Consider the following 22,609-nt stretch of genomic DNA (forward strand, 5'->3'; position numbering starts at 1 on the left):
TTTTATCATTGGCAACAAATATTCCAGTTAGGACAGGCTTAATTACATTTGTTTCCAAAAAGTGGAATGCCAAATACGCATATCTGAATTTTAATATTTGCTGGTCAGCTGTTCTTTCAAGTAAAAACGGTGGTGTGAATAAAGCAGATAGTTCACTTCTCAAATCCTAAAAGCCCTGACCCAGTTGTATACACATCATTCTGCTCACATTTAATTGGTAATGACTATGCCTACAGCTACCTTGAGAAATTAGGGATGCTGGCCAAGGGATGCAAGGAAATTATTCAAAAGAAACAAAGTGATCCATGCATAGAACACAGTAAGGGCTATGTAAATTTATGTAAATTTTCGGGGGGGGGGCATTATTATAGTCTACTCCCTGATAGTGGAGAAATGTCCAAATTCATTACGAGTTAAATTACTACCATCCCACTCCACCTTTTAGTGAAGCTTGGGTGAATTATGGCCTCCCTGCATCCTCCCTGCACCAAGAAGTTCTATACCCATCAGGGAACATGCCCGGGTTGCAGGCTGGGCTCCAACCCCAATAGGGGACTTACAGGAGGCAGTAGATTGATGTTTCTCTCTCCATTTCCCTCTCTCTCTCTCAAATCAATAAAAACATATTTTTAAAATTTGAAGTACTATCCAAACTAGAAAAATTGTCCATGGACAATTTTTTCACTTGAGGAAATAAACAAAGTCTCTGCTTTTCCAGAATTTACATTTTACTAGGTGAGAAAAATAATCAACAAATCAACATATAATTTCAGGCAGTGCTCACGGAAGCCATGCCAATGCAATAACCTTTACTCTGAACTCACTGTGGTCTCTCCAGCTAAGAATATATTTGGCAGCAAGAAGGCCTGTCTATTCCCTAAAAAGGAAGTGTAGGTCCTTCCAAAGTGTTAAACTGTAGTGTAAATGAAAAAGAGGCTCTAGGAAAAGTAACCTCACAGGGTGATCTGATAACAGATTTCTTACTGGGAAAGTCATGGTGATTAGTCATGCCCCAGGCATATAACTTTTTTTAAAATGTAATTTTATTGATTTCAGAGAGGAAGGGAGAGAGAGATAGAAACATCAATGATGAGAGAGAATCATTGATTGGCTGCCTCCTGAATCCCCTACTGGGGATTGAGCCTGCAACCCGGGCATGTGCCCTTGACTGAAATCAAACCTGCGACCCTTCAGTTTGCAGGCTGACGCCCTATCCACTGAGCCAAACTGTCCAGGGCTATACCTTTCTTAGTAAAAGGTTTCTATTTCCCTTAAGCAAGCCCTGTCCATTGTTTCCATGCATCTAGGTTAACTCACCTTTCACGTAAGTGTAACTACCCTCAAGAGAGAGAACACATGATCTTTACGCTCTTATAATTCAATCCCTGCCTTGCTTTCTCCCACCTTTAAGTAATCTTCCTTATATTCCCTCCCAAGCATAAAAGAAGCTGCAAAACTGTCATTGTCCAGATCATTTGAGATCTTGCTGCCTGGCATTGCTGCCAGTTTGGCTCAAATAACACCTTGTAAAAATTCCTTACAAGTTTGGACATTTCTTAATTCGACAACATATATATTTTAAAAATGTTTTTATTGATTTGAGAGAGGGAGATGGAGAGAGAAACATCAATCTACTGCCCCTGTATAAGTCCCCTATTGGGGTTGGAGCCCAGCCTGAACCCAGGCATGTTCCCTGATGGAAATAGAACTTCTTGGTGCAGGGAGGATGCTCAACCTACTGGGCCACACTGGCTGGACGCGACTATTTTTTTTTTAAAGGAAAAAAGTCATAAATCTCTTGCAAATACAAAATCAACACATGTCAAATGTCTTATTTACTCATTGAGGAGACCAGTAAGATATTAGAGCATGGTTAAAGCAGAATTTAAGTACCCACTATATATTACTGATCCAGGAATAGGAAATGAATTTACAAACAGATGCAAAACAGCTTTTTCCAAGGAGGGGGACGATTCAATGTGAAGTTCAATGGGCACAGGTATTTTGTTTTGCTCTCAGGTATCTACAATGTAGAGCTGCACAGAGCTCCACAAAGACGGAGATCCCCCTGAGGATCAGAATACCGGGAAGGTGAGCCAGTAGGGAAGACACCCAGTGAACTTACGGTCCATTTCAACGTGCTTACAATTTTCCCTACAAAAATCACTCTGATGAGCTGTAAGCATCCTGCACCTACGCAGGTCTCTCTCTTTATCTTTGTTGTATTTTCCTCATTAGTCTCCATCCTCTTGCCTCTGCGTTGCCTTTGGCAGGGCTCCATGGTGTCTCTTTGCTCCCACCACCGGGCTCAGGGTGAGCGCCAAGGGGAACCAAATCTGTCCCCCTGCAGGAAATCAATCTCAGCCCGAGCAGGGGGCGGGCTCAAGCTCGGGGTTAGCCCCGCCCACCCTCCACAGGCACCGAAAATGGCAGCGCGCCAAGGTCACGTGAGCAGCCGCCCTCCCGTGACGCTTCCGAAGCAGGACGTGGCAATGACGTCACTCAGAAAAGTCCTTCGACCCTTTCTGCCGGCTACCCATCCCGTCTCTCCCTTTCCCTATTCAATGCCTTTTTTCTCGCCGCTCCCGTCTCGGAGATGGCAACCGACCTAGCTACACCCAACCCTAATACCCAAGGCCTCCGAGCCAGCCAGCCCTTACCCTCCCTTAAGAGCTGAGGCGAGCTGCACTTCTGTATGGGCATGACGTCTTGTCAATTTCCAAGCTGCTCCAATCAGAGGTCGAGTCCACCGAGCTTTCCTCTCTCCTATTGGTCCGTGTGGGGGGGAGGCGGGGAAAGAAGGTGTAGCCCGAGGTCGCCCGAGGGCGGCGCTCGGCCCTTAGTGCGCAGGCGCTGGCTGGGGCCCGGACCGGGGGCGGGCTTGAAGACGCGTCGTTGGGTTTTGGACGCAGGGACTGAGCTCGCTGGGTTCATCCGTCGAGCGGAAAGCTTTTGTCCGGGTCCCGGCCGAGAACGAGGCCCGCGAGATTCCCAATGGTGTCCATGACTTTCAAGCGGAGCCGCAGCGACCGGTTCTACAGCACCCGGTGCTGCGGCTGTTGCCATGTCCGCACCGGGACGATCATCCTGGGGACCTGGTACATGGTGAGGACGGGCAGGGCGGGGGGCCGGGGCCCTGGGGGTGGGGGAGGAATGCGCATGGGCGGGAGGCCGGGGATCCCAGTGGGAGAGGAGGAGAATGCTCACTGGGAGGGGTGGGACCGAAAACGAGGTGTTGGGTGGGGCGGCCAGGCCTAGGGGAGCTCCTTTTGCGGGCGCCCTAACTTTGTGGGAGGGGACGGTGTCCAGGAACCCGAGGGGCGGGGGTGGGGATGGGGAGACGGTTCCTTGGCCAGGATTTGAGCAGCGGGGCGGGCCGGGCGGAGGCGGTGCGGGCCGAGGGGGAGGAGGGAGTGAGGGTGTTGTGTTTTGGTGGGAAGTTCTGGAAATTACCAGGTTTCAGCACTTTCTGTACTTCCTTGGTCTGCAAGCCGCCCCCTCCCCCGGCGCCCTCCTTGCTCCCTGCTCCCTGGGATTTTTCTCCCGGACGAAACGGGGAGGAGCGGGTCTAAATAAATGCAGCCTGGCGTCCACGATCGGTTTTGCCCGCGTCGCCGGGAAAGGAGCAGCTGGCGCCTGCCTCTGGCTCCGGGCCTCGTTTGCGGGGAGGAGCTGGGGACCTCGGCTGGGGGCCTCGTGTCGTCGGGGCCCGCACCGGCGCCTCGCGTTTCGTTAGGAGACGGTTCCGAGAGCCTCTTCGGTGCTGGCCGCGGGCGCCGCGACCCCCTGGACAGAGACCTGTGTCGTCACGCGTCAGGGCCAAGTGGCTTGATGGTTCCCTCCCAATGCTTCCGAGATTCCTTACGTCATCGCCAGGATGCGTGTATGTGGAAGCTGGTTTGCCCGTGACTTCGCAAGAGGTGTCTCGTTTAGGTCGTTTTGGGGCCGTGACGACTTCACAGGGGCTTTGAACAGACTTCTCATATGGGCGACGTGGCCACTTTCCCTGATGTCTTCGTGATTGTGTGTGTGTGTGTGTGTGTGTGTGTGTGTGTGTGTGGCATTGTTTCTGATAACAAGTTCAAGAGGGGAAGAGCTTTATCACAGACATTCTTGCTGCCTGTCTCTGTTCTCATCACTTCCCTACCCAGTGCCTTGGAGTCATTACTGTTTGGACAAACACCAGATGAGCATCATCTTCACTTCGGCGGATAGTGTTTCATGCCCGCCCCTCCTCCCCCGCATCTGATCTACACATTATTCCTGACTGCCCTGTTTTTTTTTGCTTATTTTTTTTTTTACAGCCTTGCTTCAATAGGAACGCTAGAAACAACAACAAAACGTGAAAGTGTAGGCTTATTTGCTTGTTTCCAAGAAATATTTCCTGTAGTTTTATATGCAGAAACATTTTACTGGTGTAGTTCTATCCCATTCCCCTGAAAAGGCTCCTTTCTGGTTCTGTATTTTAACTGATGGGTCATATTGGACATCGATCGGTTAATGGCAATAGGAGCCGCTGTGTTTCTAACTTTCTTTTATTCCTAACCCATTTGCTAAGGGTATGGGTCTTTAATTTCCTTTGTTTGCCTTGAACTCTGCCTTCCTCCTCTAAAAGGATCATTGAAGTCTTTAGGGTCCTCAAACCTCTTACCCACCCTGCCTCCCTCACCCCTAGAGGATGACCTCTCCCTCCTGCTTTCACTGCGAATGAGTGTCTGGTGGTCGAGTACTCTTGCCTGCAAACCCGATCTTCCTTTTTCTCAGTGCCTTTCCTTTCACGGAACAAAGGATTTCCAGCTTCTCCAGAATGAATAACCACCACCCCAGTCTCAACCATCTGAATGTCATTGGCTGTTTTTCTTTCCAAGGCATATTAACATTTTTATTTATTTATTTTTTAGAGAAAGAGGAAGGGGTGGGGGCGGAGAGAGGGAGGGAAAGACTGAGGGAGGGAGTGATGGGGGGGGGGGGAGAGAGAGAGAGAGAGGAAGGAGAGAGGAAGAAAGAAAGAAAGAAACATCGATTTGTTGTCCCACTTACTTACGCATTCGTTGGTTGATTCTTGTATGTGCCCTGACCCCCTGACAGGGGATCAAACCCACGACCTTAGTGTATCCAGACGATGGCTCTATCCTACTGAGCTACCCGGCTAGGACCCAAGACAGATTTTTTTTTTTTTTTTAATGCTATGGGGTCAGTTCATAAAAACGAAAGGAATAGCAGGGAAAAGTGGGAGCTAAAACAGCAAAACTCAAAATGCATTTATTCGCCCAAAATAGGGAATGAGGAGTTTAAATCTCTTTTTCTCTGGAAGTACTTGATGTGTAAATATTTCACATATCTCCCTTTTCCTGTGCTTGAGCCATAGCTGTTTTTACTTTGCATGGACTTTTCTGGTTAATAGAATATTATATTGGTTATATTATAAATGGTTATATTTAATATAACCATTAATAACTTTGAAATAAAAACAAGCTATACTTAGGTAAAGGAGTCCGGCCAGGGTGAGGGCCAGAAAGGAATCCAGCTTGAGGAAACCTGTCTTCACTTCTCGCCTGCTTAACCATTTGCACGCCATAAGTATCTATAGGCACAAGCAACGGACCTTTTTTAATTAAATTCACAATATGGTGGCAGTTAACTGGTTAAATCAATTTTACATTAAGAGATTTATTGACCATCTAGAGTGGAAAAGTCTGGTGGATATACAAAAAGAGTTAAGTCACTGGGACCGTATGTCATTGATCAGTTATCAGATTCTAATCAGATTAAAGATTGGAAAAGGCTGTTGGTTTTCATTACTGTATTGCTGGTGACTTTGAAAAGTGTGGCTTTTAGTAGGGGAGGCATATAGCATTTAGAAATCAAGACCAGTTAGAGAAAAGTGTAATAAAATATCTCTAAACAAAGGATTTGTCCTAACAGTGCATTTTGTTGCCAGAAGCTCCTTTACTAAGGATGGAGAAAAAACATGGAAATGAGTGAGGTGGAATGTCACGTCCCTCTCCAGCTGCCTGGCCATGTACTCGCCTCGATTCCAGGGGGAGAATATTTATGACTCTCTTTAGGTTGCCTCTGTACTGTGTGGAACCTCCCACCTCCTGGGCCCAGGCGCCCTATCAGTGACTGTATCCGATACTGTGCCTTTGCTTTCTAGCGACTGTTCCTACTGGTCTGGAGTAAAGAGGCTGTAATACTGTACACTAAAGTATTAATTGTGTGGCACTAAATAGTGCAGGAGGGTATGGAGAAGCCAGAGCCACTTACAGCTTGAAGTGCTAGTCGTTGGCATTTTAGGTGGGAGTGAAGCATGCCTGACGTAAAACTGGGTTAAGTAAGAAATTTTAGAATGAGCTCCAGTTTAAATTCTGGCATTTCTGAAATTGTTTTCTCTATCATTTATTAAAGAACTTGAAGACAGATTATTTTAAACAATAGTTTCTTATGTGGTATGTTTTCTGTGTAATATTTATTGAAGGATTGAAATGGGCACTAATTTCTGCTGCAAGGAGGTGTCCTCCATTGTTGTTAACGGTGTACTACAAGAATGTATTTTTTTGTTTGTTTTTTAAAAAAATATTTTTATTGATTTCAGAGTGGAAGGGAGAGGGAGAGAGAGATAGAAACATCAGTGATTAGAATCATCGGCCTCCTGCACACCCCCTATTGGGTATCGAGCCCACAACCCGGGCATGTGCCCTTGACCGGGAATTGAACCCGGGACCTTTCAGTCCGCAGGCAGATCCACTGAACCAAACCAGCTAGGGCCAAGAATGCATTTTGACCATTTGGAATAATTTTAGGTCTGGGAAAGATTTAATATGTGGCTTTTATTTTTCATTTGACAACAATTTATTTTGAAATTATTCATCTTTCTCTGGGAAGGGGTGAACCCTATTGTCTGTTTAATGTGTGGCTGATTTTGCATGAGTGCCTCAAACATAACCAATCTAAAGTTAGGTCGCTGGGCGAGAAGTGAAGACAGGTTTCCTCAAGCTGGATTCCTTTCTGGCCCTCACCCCGGCCGGACTCCTTTACATAAGTATTGCTTGTTTTTATTTCAAAGTTATTATCTTTCCTCAAACACATTGTTCTGTGCTATTTATTTTCCCTGAAATGTTCTTCTCCCAACTCTTAAAAAAACTTTATGAAGGAAAATTTCAAATGTACAAAAATAGTGAAGTAGTATAGAAATCACCCAATTTCAACCATTAACATCTTGCCAGTTCGGTTAATTTTTTAAGGGTTAGCTCAAATGTTTCTTGGTGGAAACTTTCCTTGCTTCCCAGCCGGAGGGATCTGGTTTTCTCACTGTGCAACTGGAAAAGTTTCTGCATCTCTTAAATTTACTTTTTTGTTAATCATCACCCAAGGATATTTTTCTCATTTTTTTTTTTATTATAGAGAGTGGGAGGGGAGTAAGGGGGAGAGAGAGAGAAGAGAGAGAAAAACAGAAACATCTATATGAGAGAGACACATCGATTGGTTGCCTCCTGCATGGGCCCTGATTGTACTGGGCTTCAAACCTGCAACCAAGGTAGGTGCCCTTGACCAGGAATTGAACCGAGATCCTTTGGTGCACTCTAACCACTGAGCAATGCCAGCCAAGGCTAGACATTTTATAAATGAATTGTCTCCTACAAAAAACAGGAGGAATAACTCATTAGTAACTGCATAATAAAGGTAAAAAACAACAAAAACATATACATTTATTATAATTTAAATTCTCTATAAAATTTTTAAAATTTTCTATTTTATTTTGATTGAATTTATTGGGATGACATTGATTAATATAATTATAAAGGTTTTAGGTGTACAATTCTATAACATCATCTGTACATTGTATTGTGTGTTCATCACCCCAGGTTTCCTTCTGTTAATATTCTCCCTTTACCCTCTCCAACCTCCCTCCACCCCCTTTCCCTCTGATAGTCACCATACTGTTGTCTGTGAGGTTTGTTTGTTGGTTGGTTGGTTTTTGCTTAATCCCTCCATGAATTAAAATGTTAAAGATAGTTAATTTTGATCTTTATCTGATGACAGTTCTTTGCTGACTTGGCTCCCTGTGGATTCCCCCTTTCTTTGCCTATGAGACCCTATTGGGATGCCTTGAAACAAACACATTGTTTTAATTATAGTCTCCACAGATATTGGGTTGTGGCAAAATATGCTGTGGGAACAGTCAAGAATAATAATTAAAAAACAAAAACCAGTCCACAAAAGAATCTTCTGGGCTGAATGAGGCAATGAAATGAGAAAGCAAAGGGCTGCTTCCACGGCCTGATACTGTTTCACATTTCTGGTTTTTGTTGTTCTTGTTTGTATATAAGTTGTGAAAAAGGCTTTCAAATATAAACTGCTTGGGCCAGGGTGGCTCAGTTGGTTGGGCATCATCCTGTGTACCAAAGGCTCTCGATTTTGATTCCAGGTCACGGCACGTGCCTGAGTTTTGGGCCCAATCCCCGGTGGGGGGCATTTCTCATCTATGTTTTTCTCTCTCTAAAAATAAGATAATATTTTTTGACCCACTAAATTTATAGTACCATCACCACATTGAGTGGTGTGTCTATTGCCCATGGTGTTAACGTATTTGCATAGTTGCTGCATTCTGTACCTTTCCATAATTCTAGATTTAGAAATGAATTATTTTAATTACATTTTTGTTAATTTTCTTTGTTAAGTATAATAAAGGGAAAATGAATTAGGAATAAATATTCTGGAATTGTACATATTTGCTATTTTCAGAGAAATTTTCTATCGCTAGACTATAAAATTAGTTTTATGTATTTTTTGAAAAATGCTACATGGAACTTAGAAATATCAACTGAAATCAAGTGAATTGCCTGTATTTAAGTACAGGAGGGGTGAGCAAGTGGCGAATTTTTTAAGGTCACAAGGATGGGTTTCCAGGCTAGTAGTTTAAAATGTAACTTGGGGTTCTAATGAAATATGGTGACTTAATGGAATATAATTAACTCAATGAAGATTTGAAAAATTGTGTGTGTTTTTAATGAAGTAGCACTGAAATTTATTTTACCATTTCTTGGTCATTTTGATTAGACCCATGATTTGTTTTATTATTCAGGGGTATGACTCACACTGAAATGAAATTTGAGGTGTCATTAATACTAGAAGAAGATAGTAGATGATTGTGATTTATCCATGGAAGAGAAGAAAAGACTTTTTTTGTTGTTAATCCTCACCTGAGCATATTTTTTCCATTGATTTTCAGAGAAAGTGGAAGGGAGGGACGGGGGGGGGGGGGGCAGAGGGGGAGAGAGAGAGAGAGAGAAAAACATTGATGTGAGAGAGAGTTATCCATTGGTTGACTCCTGAACTCACTTGAACCAGGGTGGGGAAACGAACCTGCAACCCAGGTACGTGCCCTTGAGTGGAAATCGAACCAGAGACCCTTTTGTGTGAGAGCCATGCCAGTCAGGGTAACAAAAGACATTTTAATAAATTCTGTATGTGATAAAAAGATTTAAAAAGGGAAAATTAAACTTCTAAATATTTTGGATGTGTCATGTCTTTAATTGAATATTTGAGTTTGCATGTTTTTCTTGATATAAGAATCGTTTTCCCTGCAGAGCTTTTTAGCTATGAGTATATTGTGTTTAGCAACGAGTTGGCTGAATTGATTCCAAGCTTACTTTCTTAAACAGAATATTTAACTTTAGTAGATGTATCTTATTATTCCATAATTAATGCATCTAATCATATTAACTCATATGTTTATGCCGTATGCACTGGGAACACCCATTGCAATGAAAATGGACTATGGAAAAGTCAGCCTTCAGCTGGGAGCCATCTTGCAAATATGATTTTCCCTTGTTAGGCCTCTCCAGCGTTGAAGGATAAAGTACCTTGCCTTTGAGCAGTGCAAGGAAAAAGGCATGTTACTGAACATTTATTTGGAGAGTAAAGTATAAATATTTTATAGCCTTAGGTAATCGTTTGTTTTGGAAAGACCTATAGTGCTAAGAAGCAGGCTGTCTTAAAAAGAGCCAGATTTGTATTCTAGCTCCATCCTCTGTCAGCTCAGTGAACTTACACAAATTATTTTGCTTTTGTGAATCTTAGTTTCCTCATTTGCAAATGGACTTTAGTAATATTTACTTCACTTAATAAAGTGAAGTGATATACATCAGAATACTTGGTATATAGTATATCTTCAGAAATACTAGTTGATTGTGTTTTTGATATTGTGACGCTGTTTAGATCACCTAGCCTTATCTTAAAGATAAAGACTTGGGCTGCTCATCTTAGAGACTGTGTAATGACTGATAAACACCTCTAGGAAAATGTAAGTGCCGATAAAACTGTTATTTATCATTCAGGGTGGACAAGAAAGCTACATAATACAGTTTGTTTAAAATTCTGATGATAGTCTTATTTGGTTTGGTTTGGCTCAGTAATTGGAGCCTCAGAATGGTCACAGGTTCGATTCAGGTCAAGGGCACGTACCTTGGTTTCAGGTTGGACCTCTGGCTGTGGTCAGGGTGCATTCGGGAGGCAACCAATTGATGTGTCTCTCTCACATCGATGTTTCTCTCTCTGCGGGGGCTGACCAGCAGCCCCTGAGTGGCGGATGAACAGATTACTCCCCTCCGACAGTTTCATTGTGGGGGAGAGGGTGAGGGACAGCCTGGTGACGGAGCCAGGCCTCCTCGATTGCCTGCCTCATTAGCCTTTGTTGGATTTTTTATCTGTAGATACAACCAGTAGGGTGAGTAATCTTGGGAGGGCATATGTGTTTACACTGTCCTCTGGGCAAGGGCATCCAGGGATTAAGATTAAGGGTTCCAGTATACACCCGGGGGTCTGCCCGTGCACAGATGTGTTTGGAAAGGTCTGGGAATAATCAGGGGTGCCACCTGGGACACTCCCCTAAGACTCCCCTAAGTCGGAATTCCGATAAAACGGGGCAGGCGGCCTTCCACACACTTCCCTTTTATCAGCATGTCCTCCTTACAGCTTTCCAACCCAGTCTCCCCAACATCTGTCCGCCTCTCACCCTCCCTTCCACTGGCTACAGATCAACAGACCTGGGTGGGAATTAGCAGCAGCAGACATTTCTGATGATAAGGCTCAGACATTCCTGGAAAGTATCAAATGTTCAGATTTTCAAAAGGGGAGAAGTTCAGATTCTGTGAACTCGAGATAAGAAAGCCTGAGTCCAATTCTAGGTGCGATTTTTTTTTTCATTGAAATCGTTAGTACCAGTGCGAGCACTTAAAGGGCATGGTGCCTCCTGGGATACTGCAGGGACTCACAACTAGAGGCATGAATATTTCCTTTTTAAATGGAGTTACAACCCTCCCATGCCACTCCGGAAAACTTACCAGATAATTATGAAGGGATTTCAGCAAGATGTTTGACAAGGTCTCAAGATGTTCCTCTGGATCAGATAAAGAATTTTACTCAAACGTTATTGATTAATGGGAAGAGGACAGCCTCTGGCAGCCGTTTCACAGATGGAAGTACTGATTACGTGCTGATTATATTTTCAAACGCAGGATGCAGAGATAGAGGAAATCCGTATGGTATCAGAATCTAGATTGAGAAAAGTCTTAACAGGCAAGAGTGTGATAAGATAAAATTCGATTGTAAATGTATGAGGGCTTATGCTTGGGCCTCTGAATGTAACTGTACAGGTTCAGATGGCAGTTTAGTGGGATCAAGTGTGAAAAAGAATTAGGGGTTTTAGGCAGTTACTCCCCTATAACATTCAAAACATTTAGGAGGCCAGTGCGATTTCAGGCTGCGTTAACTGAAATTTGTCAGCTGGGACCCCTGTGTTCTCTCCAGGCCCATCTTAGCTCACTTAAATAGTGTGTCCAGCGAACTGGAGCCTGTGTGTAGAGGAGAGCAAAGGGGAGTTAGTGACGTAGCTGGCAGAATGCTTGTGAGAGAAGCAGTGTAAGAACCTGAGGGTTCGCACTGGAGAAGACATGTTTGGAGGCACATGTCAGCTGTCCGTAGGTGCTAGCGGAGCAGATTTTCTCAAAGGGTAGAATTAAGACTAGTATGTGAAGTGACATAGTCAAAATCTTGGAAAGTCTTTAAAGCATTTAGTCAAGAGGAAATAGTTCTCTATCACTGGATAGGAAATATTGTGGAGGGGTTTTAAGCTTTTCTGATAGCTCATTATACGTTTACCCGATGGCTGTTACATTATCTAATGGATAAGTATATTGGATGAACTAGCTTCTTCAACACCAGACATCTAAAGATGTGACTCGAACGATTTGTAATGGTCCCTTATGTTTAATTGTTGCCCTGTTTTAGTTTGTTGTATTGAATCAAATCAATCATCTTTTCTTGGGAACAGATAAGTTTATACTTTAACTTTATCATATATTTAATTTATTTTTTTATTTTTTTTATCATATATTTAATTTAAAACTATTCTTATAATGGTATTGCATATTATTTTATCTCACAGGTAGACTCCAATTATATATCTTTCTTACTTCAAGTAAAACAATTTTAAATATGGGAAGACCTTTGAAGGTTGCTGCAAACTGCTTCCTGATTAATAATCTATATATATAAAAGCCTAAGTGACCATTACGACAGAACAACTGGTTGACCAGTTGCTATGATGCACACTGACCACCAGGGGGCAGACGGTCAACACAGGAGCTGCCCCCTGGTGGTCAGTGCACTTCTACAGGGGGAGCACCGTTCAGCCAGAAGCCGGGCTCACGCTGGTGAGCGCAGCTGCGGCAGCAGGAGCCTCTACTGAGTGGAGGCAGCATGCAACAGGTGCAGTGGGCTGGGATGAGCACGAGTGAGGTGGTGCCTGGCCTGGTTCTGGCTCCTCCCTGGCCACCTGCCGCTTGGCGCACTACTATATCCCCTGAGGGGTCCCAGATTGTGAGAGAGAGCAGGCCGGGCTGAGGGACATTCGCCCCCCCCCCCCCCCCCCCCCAGTGGCAGAATTTCGTGCTCTGGGCCTCTAGTATAATTGATAAAAATTTATCTTCCATAGGTGGTAAACCTGTTGATGGCAATTTTGCTGACTGTGGAGGTAACTCATCCAAACTCAATGCCCTCTGTCAACATTCAGTATGAAGTCATTGGCAATTACTATTCATCTGAGAGAATGACAGGTATGTTTTTAGATGAAAATGTCCCCTGCTAATTACACACAAACACACATTATTTGGAAGAGAATGAATTCTGTTTAAGTTATTCAACTTGCTGAGGCAGAAAAGTGTTTTGTGGGTTTTTCAAAGATACTCATGATTATAATTGAGCAGTTCTAGCCAGAAAATGTAATGGCTAGAAATGGTATTTTATACTTTGACTCCTGTTTTGGTGTTGTGGAGATCAGAGGGAAAAAAGGCATTACAAAAAAACTGAGCCTTTGAGGGTCAGCTGACAAGTGTAGCAGAGGATGGGAGATTTGCTCATGGAACAAAAAGACTTACAGTAAATATAAAGTAGGAATTATTTGAATATTTGGTGATATATTTTGCTTAGTGTCACTATTCTAAATATATTTCTGTTTGGATGAAAAAAGACTTGACATTAGAGTTAAAAATAGAGGAACCCTAGTACATTCCTAGATATTACCTTTTTAAACCCACACATTTCCTGATAGCAGTATTTTCGTTTATCTTCCTCTACGGTTCAGGTTCAGAAAAGTTGTAGTTTTATGTAATTATAAATTATGTTAAAAATTTAATATTTGAGCAGGAAATTATGCCTCAGACTTTTCAGTGTGAATGATTTATGTTGATTTAAAAAAAATTTCGCTTCAGAAGAATGTTCCCAATTCACTGTATATGTTATATATTATATTACAGGATCTTAATGATCATTTTTAAAATTATTAGCTTTTATTATAAAGTTCTGTTCTTGTTACATTTATGACCTACTCTAATCCATTTATGAGGTTGTTTTAAATAAAAATTTGGTTGTTAATTCAAAGGATTCGTTGTCCACAGGGCTGACTTCTGTTTCCGGGAGCAGGTAGTGTTTTGTGGGCATCCGTCACGCTTATGAAAGCTCTAACAATTTTCCACACTTTGTGTCTAAGGTGCTTTTTTTTAAAAAAGGGTCTCCTGATTGTCTTTTCAAAGTATCGTATAACCCTTTAATTTTGTTGTCAAATGTGATAGAAAAAATACCAACAACATATTAGAAACAGCCCTTCTGGCATTTGTGTGTGTGTGTGTGTGTTTAGTTGTCCGTCTTTATTTAAAAACCAAGATAGAACGATAAATAAACTTTAGCTCCTAATGGCCATTTGTGGTATTTATAAAATTTTACTTTAGGTTATAAAATATTACTGAACCTCCTCATGTCAGCCTCTTCCCTGGTCATGTGTGTTTCTCTTAAAATTGAGGTGCAGAAAAAGATTTAGGGTTATTGAGATTCCTGTATGTCTGTACAGCCGGCTCCCAGCCTTGGCCAGAGCTCCAGGTGTGAAGTCACAAATTTATTGTATGTTGCCTGAGTATTATAACTCTCCAGCGAATCAGATGTATTCATTATCAGTTTTTGTTAGTTATAATTCTACAAAAGCCCTTGCTGTTGAGAGAATAGAAAGTACATAGTTCTTGGTCCTGTGATATCTGTGTTTCGTTGGAACAATATGAGGAAGTTGAGAAACAAAACAGACCTGAATATAGCAGAGAAGCCCAGCTGAAGGATGCGGACCAGGGAGCTTGGGTGTTGGGGTGGGGAAGAGGAGATTCATTAAGGACAGCCTTTAATTTCAGATCATGTATTTTATCTAAGGCACGAGGGGGCATCTGTAGCATTCTGTGTTTAATACGTCTTTTAAGGAAATACCAGCTTTTACCTTCGGTTGAACCCTGCTCAAATCACAAAACCCAACTTATTCTTTCATATTTTATTCCTGATTCTCCAGGCAAAGCTGATTGTTTCTGCTTCTATTGTAGCACTTGCCACTTTGGATTATAATTTGCTGCTTGCACATCTTAGCCTTAGACTCTGGGCAGACATCTGTCTCCCTAGCAGGGTACCTGGTTCATGTGCCATCCTATATAATAAAATCCTAATAGGCTAAGTGTCTGGTCGTCCAGTCGTCTATTCAACCAATCAAAGCGTAATATGTTAATGGTATGCTAAATCCACTCAACCGCTCGCTATGACATGCAGTGACCACCAGGGGGCAGATGCTCTGATCGGTAGGTTAGCGTATTGCTGGGGTTCAGCTAATTGGGACTGAGTGAGATGGGCTGGACACGCCCTGGAGCCCTCCCTCGATCCCTCCCCAGCTGGCCAACCTCCCCCGTCTCTCCCCAGTCCTGATTGTGCACCAGTGGGGTCCCTCAGCTTGGCCTGCACTCTCTCACAATCCGGCACCCCCTGGGGGATGTTGGAGAGCCGATTTTGGCCCGGTCCCACAGGCCAGGCAGAGGGACCCTACTGGTGCATGAATTTGTGCACTGGGCCTCTCGTCCTTAATAAGTATCAGTGAATTGTAGCAGTTTAACAAACAAGAAAACAAAGGGACTAATTGCTTAAGCTTCATTAAAGCTGAGGCAGATTTTTTTTTTACCCTCTTGGATTTTTTTACCCTCTTAGATTTTTTCATAGCCAATCTTGAAAATACTTTGAAGTTTGTAAGCCAGCTTTAAAGTGTTATTTTGTCATGAAGAGTTTTGTTCTTTTTGTGTAAGTTGCTTAATTAGATTTTGGTTTTTGTTTTCTTAGATAATGCCTGTGTTCTTTTTGCCGTCTCTGTTCTTATGTTTATAATCAGTTCAATGCTGGTATATGGAGCAATTTCTGTAAGTATCCTATGTTTTCAACTTTTGGACTTTGCTTTTTACTGAACGGTACTTAGTACCTTCATTTATGTAATGTTGTGGTTGTTATTTTTTTCTCTTCAGTATCAAGTGGGTTGGCTTATTCCATTCTTCTGTTACCGGCTTTTTGACTTCGTCCTCAGTTGCCTGGTTGCTATCAGTTCTCTCACTTACTTGCCGAGAATCAAAGAATATCTGGATCAATTAGTAAGTGTGTATGCTAATTAAATGTATTTTTTTCCATTTTAAGTAAAATATTTAAATTTAAATTCTTAGTTTTTTCGGCACTATTTTTAACTGACCCTATTTATTTTTTTAAAGTGTTCTAAAATAATATCACTACTCTTAACTACCATGTTGAAACCAGTAAGATGAAAATAGAATTATCTTCTTACCATACCATTTGGATAGTCAATATTAGAAATCCCTAAAAATGGTTATTATGGAATTTGAGTAGTTCAGCTTTTGTTTTGAATAAACTAAAAGTATAATAATTCGACTGTACTTGGCACTCATTAAAGTATTAGCTTTTTATTTTTGCAGGCCTTCATAGCAAATATTTGAGTGCCTATTGTCTGCTCATTCTGTTCTAGGCGAACTGTAGGTGAATGATGTAGCTATAAAGAACCCCCAGCCCCCCCCCCCCCAAAAAAAAAAATGAAAAGATAACTTCCCCTTCAAGGAGCAAGCCATTTGGGGAGTTGGGACATGAAGACGTTGTCCTTGATAATGAACTAGGGCTGTCACAGCACGGTGGTAAATGAGGAGCTTCAGTGCTGTATGACAGAGGGGCAGGGAGCACTCTGGACCAAAGTAAGGTCTCGAAGGAGGAGTGGGGTCCTGAGAAATGAGAGTTCACTTAAAAAATTCTGCCTTTCAAGAATTTTCACCCCACTTTCAGATTTTCTGCCTAATCCATTTTGCGTACCACCAAATTTATCACTCATTCTAAAAAACATCTGTTGGTTCTTATGTGCAATGCACTGCTGGATCCTAGGGATATATCCGTAGAACTTTCTAGTGAAGGAATTGGAAAATTGACAGTTACTGAATTAAAATTGTGATAAAAGCTGTGAAGGAAAAGTGTAGGCTGCTATGTGAGTGGATATCACACAGGTATCAGACCTGAGCTGGGCAGTGAGATTTAATTCCAAGTAGGAATTAAGATAGGGAAAGTGCAAAAGAAAATGTTCCGGGTAAAACAGGCACCTTGAAGCAGGAAGGAGCATGGGGGATGGCCAGGGGACTGGAAGGACTGGTGGCTGGCACACAGGAGGAATGGAAGGTAGGAATGTGGCGAGGCTGGAGAGAAGTGGCCTGGTCAGCAGCTTCCTAAACACAGTTCTCTCCGCTGATGTCATCGCTGGCTGAAAATTGCAAGCCTTCTGAATAAAGTCATAGCATTTCTCCCATGAGCTGGTTCCATTATGTGTTTGTTCTTTTTATTTAGAGGTGAAGAAAGCTTAAAAAATTGTTTTGTCCCAAGGGAACACTTAGTTTGGGGTTCGTGTGTGGATTTTTCTTTCTTTTTGGTCCTTTGGGATTTCTTTGTGCTACTTTTTTACAAAAATGTGAGATTATTTGTGTTGACATTTCCATTGAAAAAAGTGGTTTAAAACGATTAAATGAGCTATATAGAAACCCACGAAAATGAAATGTTTACTACTTTTACAGACCTCACTGTTTTCTCCCTGTTTTGTTCGCTTGGTCTCTCAGCTTGGAAGGGACTTTGTCTGTTGGCCACCTTGTACATCCTAAACTATTCTTTTGTAATGCCCCTCTCCTTGAACCTAGCTCATTGCCTCGCACACAGTAAATGCTAACTAAATATTTGAATACATATAGCTGATCCTTCTCAGTCGAACGTGGCATGCCTGTAGTAAATCATGTGACCCGCCTGGCTTTCTAACCAGGGGCATGCCTTCTTTTGCCCCTCCTAATGAGCAGGGAGACTGACGATTGGCTTTTAGATGAATTATTTTCCCCAGGTAGAACCAAATGGCCCATGGACTTTAGATAAATATCAGCACTTCTTGATTTAGTGATTTTGAAAAGAAAGAAAGTGAGCTCAATTCAGACTCTTAGGGCTCTTCTGAATATTCAAACAAATGTATTTTAAGTGATCAGTCACATGCATTAATGATGAGGCTTTAAAGTACTTTGAGTTAAATTCTGTAAGTTTTTATTAGAATATCAGCTCTGACTTTGGTGCCTTTTGTTTGTAGTTGTGCCATGCTCTTTAGGTTGTCACAGAGGACAGGTGCTGTGGCTGAATTATAAGTGTGTATGTTTAATAGACTTTGTTTCTTAGAGCATTTTTAGGTTCACAGCGAAATTGAACAGAAAGTACAGAGTTTCCCACATATCCCCTACTTCTGCCCCCATAACCTCTCTTACTACCCACATCCCTAACCGCAGTGATTCATTTGTGACAGTTGTGAACCTGCATTGACACATCATTATCACCTAAAATCCATAGTTTTCATTAGGGTTCATTTTTGGTGTACATTCCACACAGGTTTGGGCACATGTATAATGACATGTATTCATCAGAATAGTTTCACTGCCCTAGAAATCCTCTCTGCTCTGCCTCTTCATCCCGCCTTTTTTTTTATAGCCTGATTTTCCCTATAAAGATGACCTCCTGGCATTGGACTCCAGCTGCCTCCTGTTCATTGTTCTTGCGTTCTTCGTCTTATTCATTATTTTTAAGGTGAGTGGCTGACTAAATATTTGGGGGGCCAGTTAGACTGTGACACTGTCCATCTAAACACTGTTGCCTTGTCTTCCTACAGTTCACAATAAGTGACTGTTCATTTTGAGACAGCAGTAGAGAGAGCTTTCAGGGAATGTCCTTCCTCTTGTTTCCAGAGAATGGAAATGCCAGGATCCTTATTAAGGATTGTCATGTTTTTAGAAGTGGTTCATGATTTGGATTGAAAATTGTTAAAATTTCCAAGGTTCAGAAACAGAGTTTCTTCTGCAGCACAATGGTTATCAGACCTGATACCCCAAATCTGGGTTTTCTGTAAAATGATAATAAAACTTGTGACATTTAAGCGAGAGCAAGTGGACCTACGGCTTGGCCTGTGCGTGTCAGTTTCCTTCTCCATGGAGAACGGTGGGGGGAAGCATTAGAAGTCCCCTTAGTTTAGAACAGGTAGTCTGTTGACTTCCAGCATATGTAAATTTTACTTTTATTCATTTAGGCTTATCTAATCAACTGTGTTTGGAACTGCTATAAATACATCAACAACAGGAACACGCCAGAGATTGCTGTGTACCCTGCCTTCGAAGCACCCCCACAGGTGAATGACCTCTAATATACTGAAACTTCACCAGCCATATTGATTCTTTAGGGCATGAATAGCTTCAATCCACAAGATCGAGCATTTCCCAGTTGGAAGGCAGCCTGCACTGCCAGTCTTCCTCAGTTTGGCTGTTAGGTTTGATTCGTAAGTGCTTCCTAAGAGTATTGCATTTTGGGGGGAGAGTAGGCAGGAAACAGCAGTGTGACCCATGCCAGGCTTGTGGGTTCTGGAACTTCTGAGAATGGAGGTACCATCAGTTGTGTTGCTTTCACAAAACATGCATACGACCCAAAGGAGACCCTGACTTTCTGTGGGGAGGTGCCTGAATGGGCTCCATGAGTCTTTTGGGGATGCTCACCTCGTGGGCCCTCTAGTTGTTACTCTACTCTTTCCGGGTTTTCAACATGTAGAATCTCTGTGGCCCGTGTAGGGCCAGCCTGTCACACTTGGAGTCAGTAGGGCAGAATGCTGCTCTCCTGCATAGACGTGCCTTTACCCCAGAAGAAATAAGTACCCGATCCTCTGACTGTAGATGAGGATGAAATGCAGGACGCAGCATTTTATTGGAGGCTTCCTTTAACATCATCACTGGGGCCCTTAATCTAGACCTGCAACCACCTGCGGTGTAGTTGGTACTTGATCAGCCACATGGGAAGGGTGGGAAGAGCAGGGGCACATGCTTCCTGTCCAAGTGTTTGGTAGCCCCCAGGGTTAGTTCAGCTAACCCTGACCTTACTTCCGTCCCTTCTTCCCTCCTGGCCTCCCTCCTCCCTTCACCCCTCTCTAGCATTCTGGATCAGATGTCTCGTCTGCATTAAAGGTCCAGGTTACTAGTCATCTCTCCTCTCAGGCCTTGCGTAGCTAACAGTTTCTTCAGCTCTTCTCTGTGGGGTTGTGTGTCCCTTTTTAGGACATAAAATCTGAAAGCTGAATTATCCCAAGTAGGATTTTAAAGGAGAATTAAGTCTGATACAACTTTTTTCTCTCTTCAGTACGTTTTGCCAACCTATGAAATGGCAGTGAAGATGCCTGAAAAAGAACCACCGCCTCCTTACATACCCGCCTGAAGACATCCTGCCTTTGTCAATAAACCCTATACCAGCTTTTTGTCGTGTTTATTTTACAGAATGCTGCAATACAGGGCTCTTCAAACTTGTTTGATATAAACTACATTTTCCTTTGTGTAAGCATTTATTTTCAAACACTAACAAGCTTTTGGGACATCTATTAGAAGTCAGTTGTTTTTCTGTTTTGTTAAGTCTATTACATTTTAGTAGTTTTTGAAGACAATCTAGTTAAGCAAGAGCAAAGTGCCATTGTTTGCCTTTAATTGGGGGGTGGGGAGGGGTGCTCTCTACACATTTTCTTTTTTAACTTTGCACTTCCTTTATATAATAGTTTGCATTTTGGTTATTTTGCTGCCCTGGATACTTTCAGGAGGAATGAATAAAATATTCAGGGTGAATGAGTTGGGTATAAGATCTGAAGTTTTCAGCTATGAAAACAGGAAAAATGTATGACGTTTTAACTTGACTATGGAAATGACGGTTGCATGTTTCTAATTTGTATGTTTCCATTTTGTGATAAGATGCTTTAATAAATTTCTTAAAATTTACTGTTGTCATTTTTAAGAAGTCTATTACCCTCTTTTTGGTAGATAAAAACCTAACATTTTTCATTATAATAAACTCAGACTGCCTTAGATTTTGATACTTTGAGACTATAATGCTAGATTTTCTTATTATAAAGCATTTCTTTAATCCAGTGACTCTGAAGTATTATTTAAAGTTATAGGGACTATATATATTATGTTAATTTAGGTCATAAATTAACAAATGGTTTGATAGAAAAATTATGCGGGTAGTGTGGCAAGCTCTGCTTTTATGTTGTGATCATTTAGTTGGGTAATGAGTTCATCAAGAGCAGTTCATGTTGAGATGCATCATTTGACCTCCAGAGGGGAACCAAAGAAAAAACGGAAGCAAACTGCAGCTTATGGGCACCGCAGCTAAAGTCCTTTCCTGAAAATATTCCACTTTGCCTCTGGCTGAGAATGCAGCTGTGGTGACATGCTTATCTAGCTTATAGACAAATACATTGTACATAATTTTAAATGGAATTTGTTGGAGTAACATTGGTTTGCAAAACCATACAGGTTCAGGTGTACAACTCAAACATCATCTGCACACTGGGTCGTGTGCCCAACCTCCCAAGCAGAGTCTCTCCATCCCCACTCCTCTACCCCCTTTGCCCACTCTCACCTACCCCCCTCCCCCACTCCCTTTTCCCTCTGGCTCTCTCCAATCCAGTACTTGTTTGTTGGTTTATTGATGATAACCATTCTGACTGGTGTGAGGTGATACCTCATTGTAGTTTTAATTTGCATCTCTCTGATGATTAGTGATGTTGAGCATTGGCCACTGTATGTCCTTTTATGGGAAGTGTCTATTGAGGTCCTTTGCCCATTTTTAAAATTGGATTGTCTGATTTCCTGGTGTTGAGTTGTGTAAGTTCTTTATATATTTTGGAAATTAACCCCTGATCAGATGTATCACTGGCAAATTCTCCCATGCAGTGGGTTCCCTTTACATTTTGTTGATGGTTTCTTTTGCTGTAAAAAGCTTTTTAGTTTGATGTAGTCCCATTTGTTTAGTTTTTCCTTTGTTTCCCTTACCCTAGGACCGTGGTTGGCAAACTGCGGCTCGTGAGCCACATGCGGCTTTTTGGCCCCTTGAGTGTGGCTCTTCCACAAAATACCACGTGCGGGCGCACGTACAGTGCGATTGAAACTTCGTGGCCCATGCGCAGAAGTCGTTTGTCGGCCTGGGCGAGTCTATTTTGAAGAAGTACTGTTGATATTTGGCTCTGTTGACTAATGAGTTTGCCGACCACTGCCCTAGGAGATGTATTGGCAAAAATATTACTCTGAGAGATGTCTGAGATTTTACTGCCTATGTCTTCTAGGGTTTTTATGGTTTTGCGACTTACGGTACATTTAAGTCTTTTATCCATGTTGAGTTTATGGCTTGGCTGTGTGACTTTTTAAAGAAAGCTAACCATAATGCATGCCCTCGTCTAACAAAATAGTTTTAATTTTCCACACGCCTACATGCAAATGTGCTGAAACAGACCATTAGTACTTGATGTTGCTTCTCCCTCTGAACTTCAGAGAAGGAGCCAGGCGGTGGAGGAGGCCAGAGGAAGGGGGCACCGCCCAGCACAGAGCTGTCTTGCCAGGCAGTGAAGTGAAACAGCAGAGCCATTTCCTCAGCGTCTTAGACTCTTGGAAAAAGCAATGCCAGGTGCTTTCTTCAACAAACTGCCATTCCGGCTCATGGGCCTGCCCTGGAAGAGCCAGACATCAGCTCTGTGGGATTATCTTCCATTCCCTGAGGTCTCAGCCCCACCATAGACTGAACCTGCACGTGGTGAGGTAGCACGTAGGGGAATTCAGCAGTGAACAGTGCAGGCATCGCCCTGCCCACCTGGAGCCTGCTCTCAAGTGGG

At 42.4% G+C, this 22,609-nt stretch overlaps 1 protein-coding gene across 1 annotated transcript; it reads left to right on the plus strand.

The window, feature by feature from the left end:
• The first annotated feature begins 2,500 nt into the window (after positions 1 to 2,500).
• On the plus strand, positions 2,501 to 20,717 carry LAPTM4A (lysosomal protein transmembrane 4 alpha). The gene is made up of 7 exons (XM_081101289.1): positions 2,501 to 3,105; positions 12,998 to 13,118; positions 15,697 to 15,773; positions 15,876 to 15,998; positions 18,409 to 18,504; positions 19,001 to 19,099; positions 20,095 to 20,717. Exons 1-7 carry the CDS (start codon positions 2,995 to 2,997, stop codon positions 20,167 to 20,169), a joined length of 702 nt encoding a protein of 233 aa, XP_080957415.1. The 5' UTR covers positions 2,501 to 2,994; the 3' UTR covers positions 20,170 to 20,717.
• Positions 20,718 to 22,609: the final 1,892 nt, after the last annotated feature.

Source organism: Myotis nattereri (assembly GCF_964212035.1).
Source record: "Myotis nattereri genome assembly, chromosome: 10".
Taxonomy (NCBI): domain Eukaryota; kingdom Metazoa; phylum Chordata; class Mammalia; order Chiroptera; family Vespertilionidae; genus Myotis; species Myotis nattereri.

Coding starts and splice junctions, on each gene's coding strand:
- LAPTM4A (XM_081101289.1), top strand. CDS start 2,995: ATGGTGTCCATGACTTTCAAGCGGAGCCGCAGCGACCGGTTCTACAGC. Junction 3,106..12,997: donor TCCTGGGGACCTGGTACATG/GTGAGGACGGGC, acceptor TATCTTCCATAG/GTGGTAAACCTGTTGATGGC. Junction 15,774..15,875: donor TGGTATATGGAGCAATTTCT/GTAAGTATCCTA, acceptor TTTTCTCTTCAG/TATCAAGTGGGTTGGCTTAT.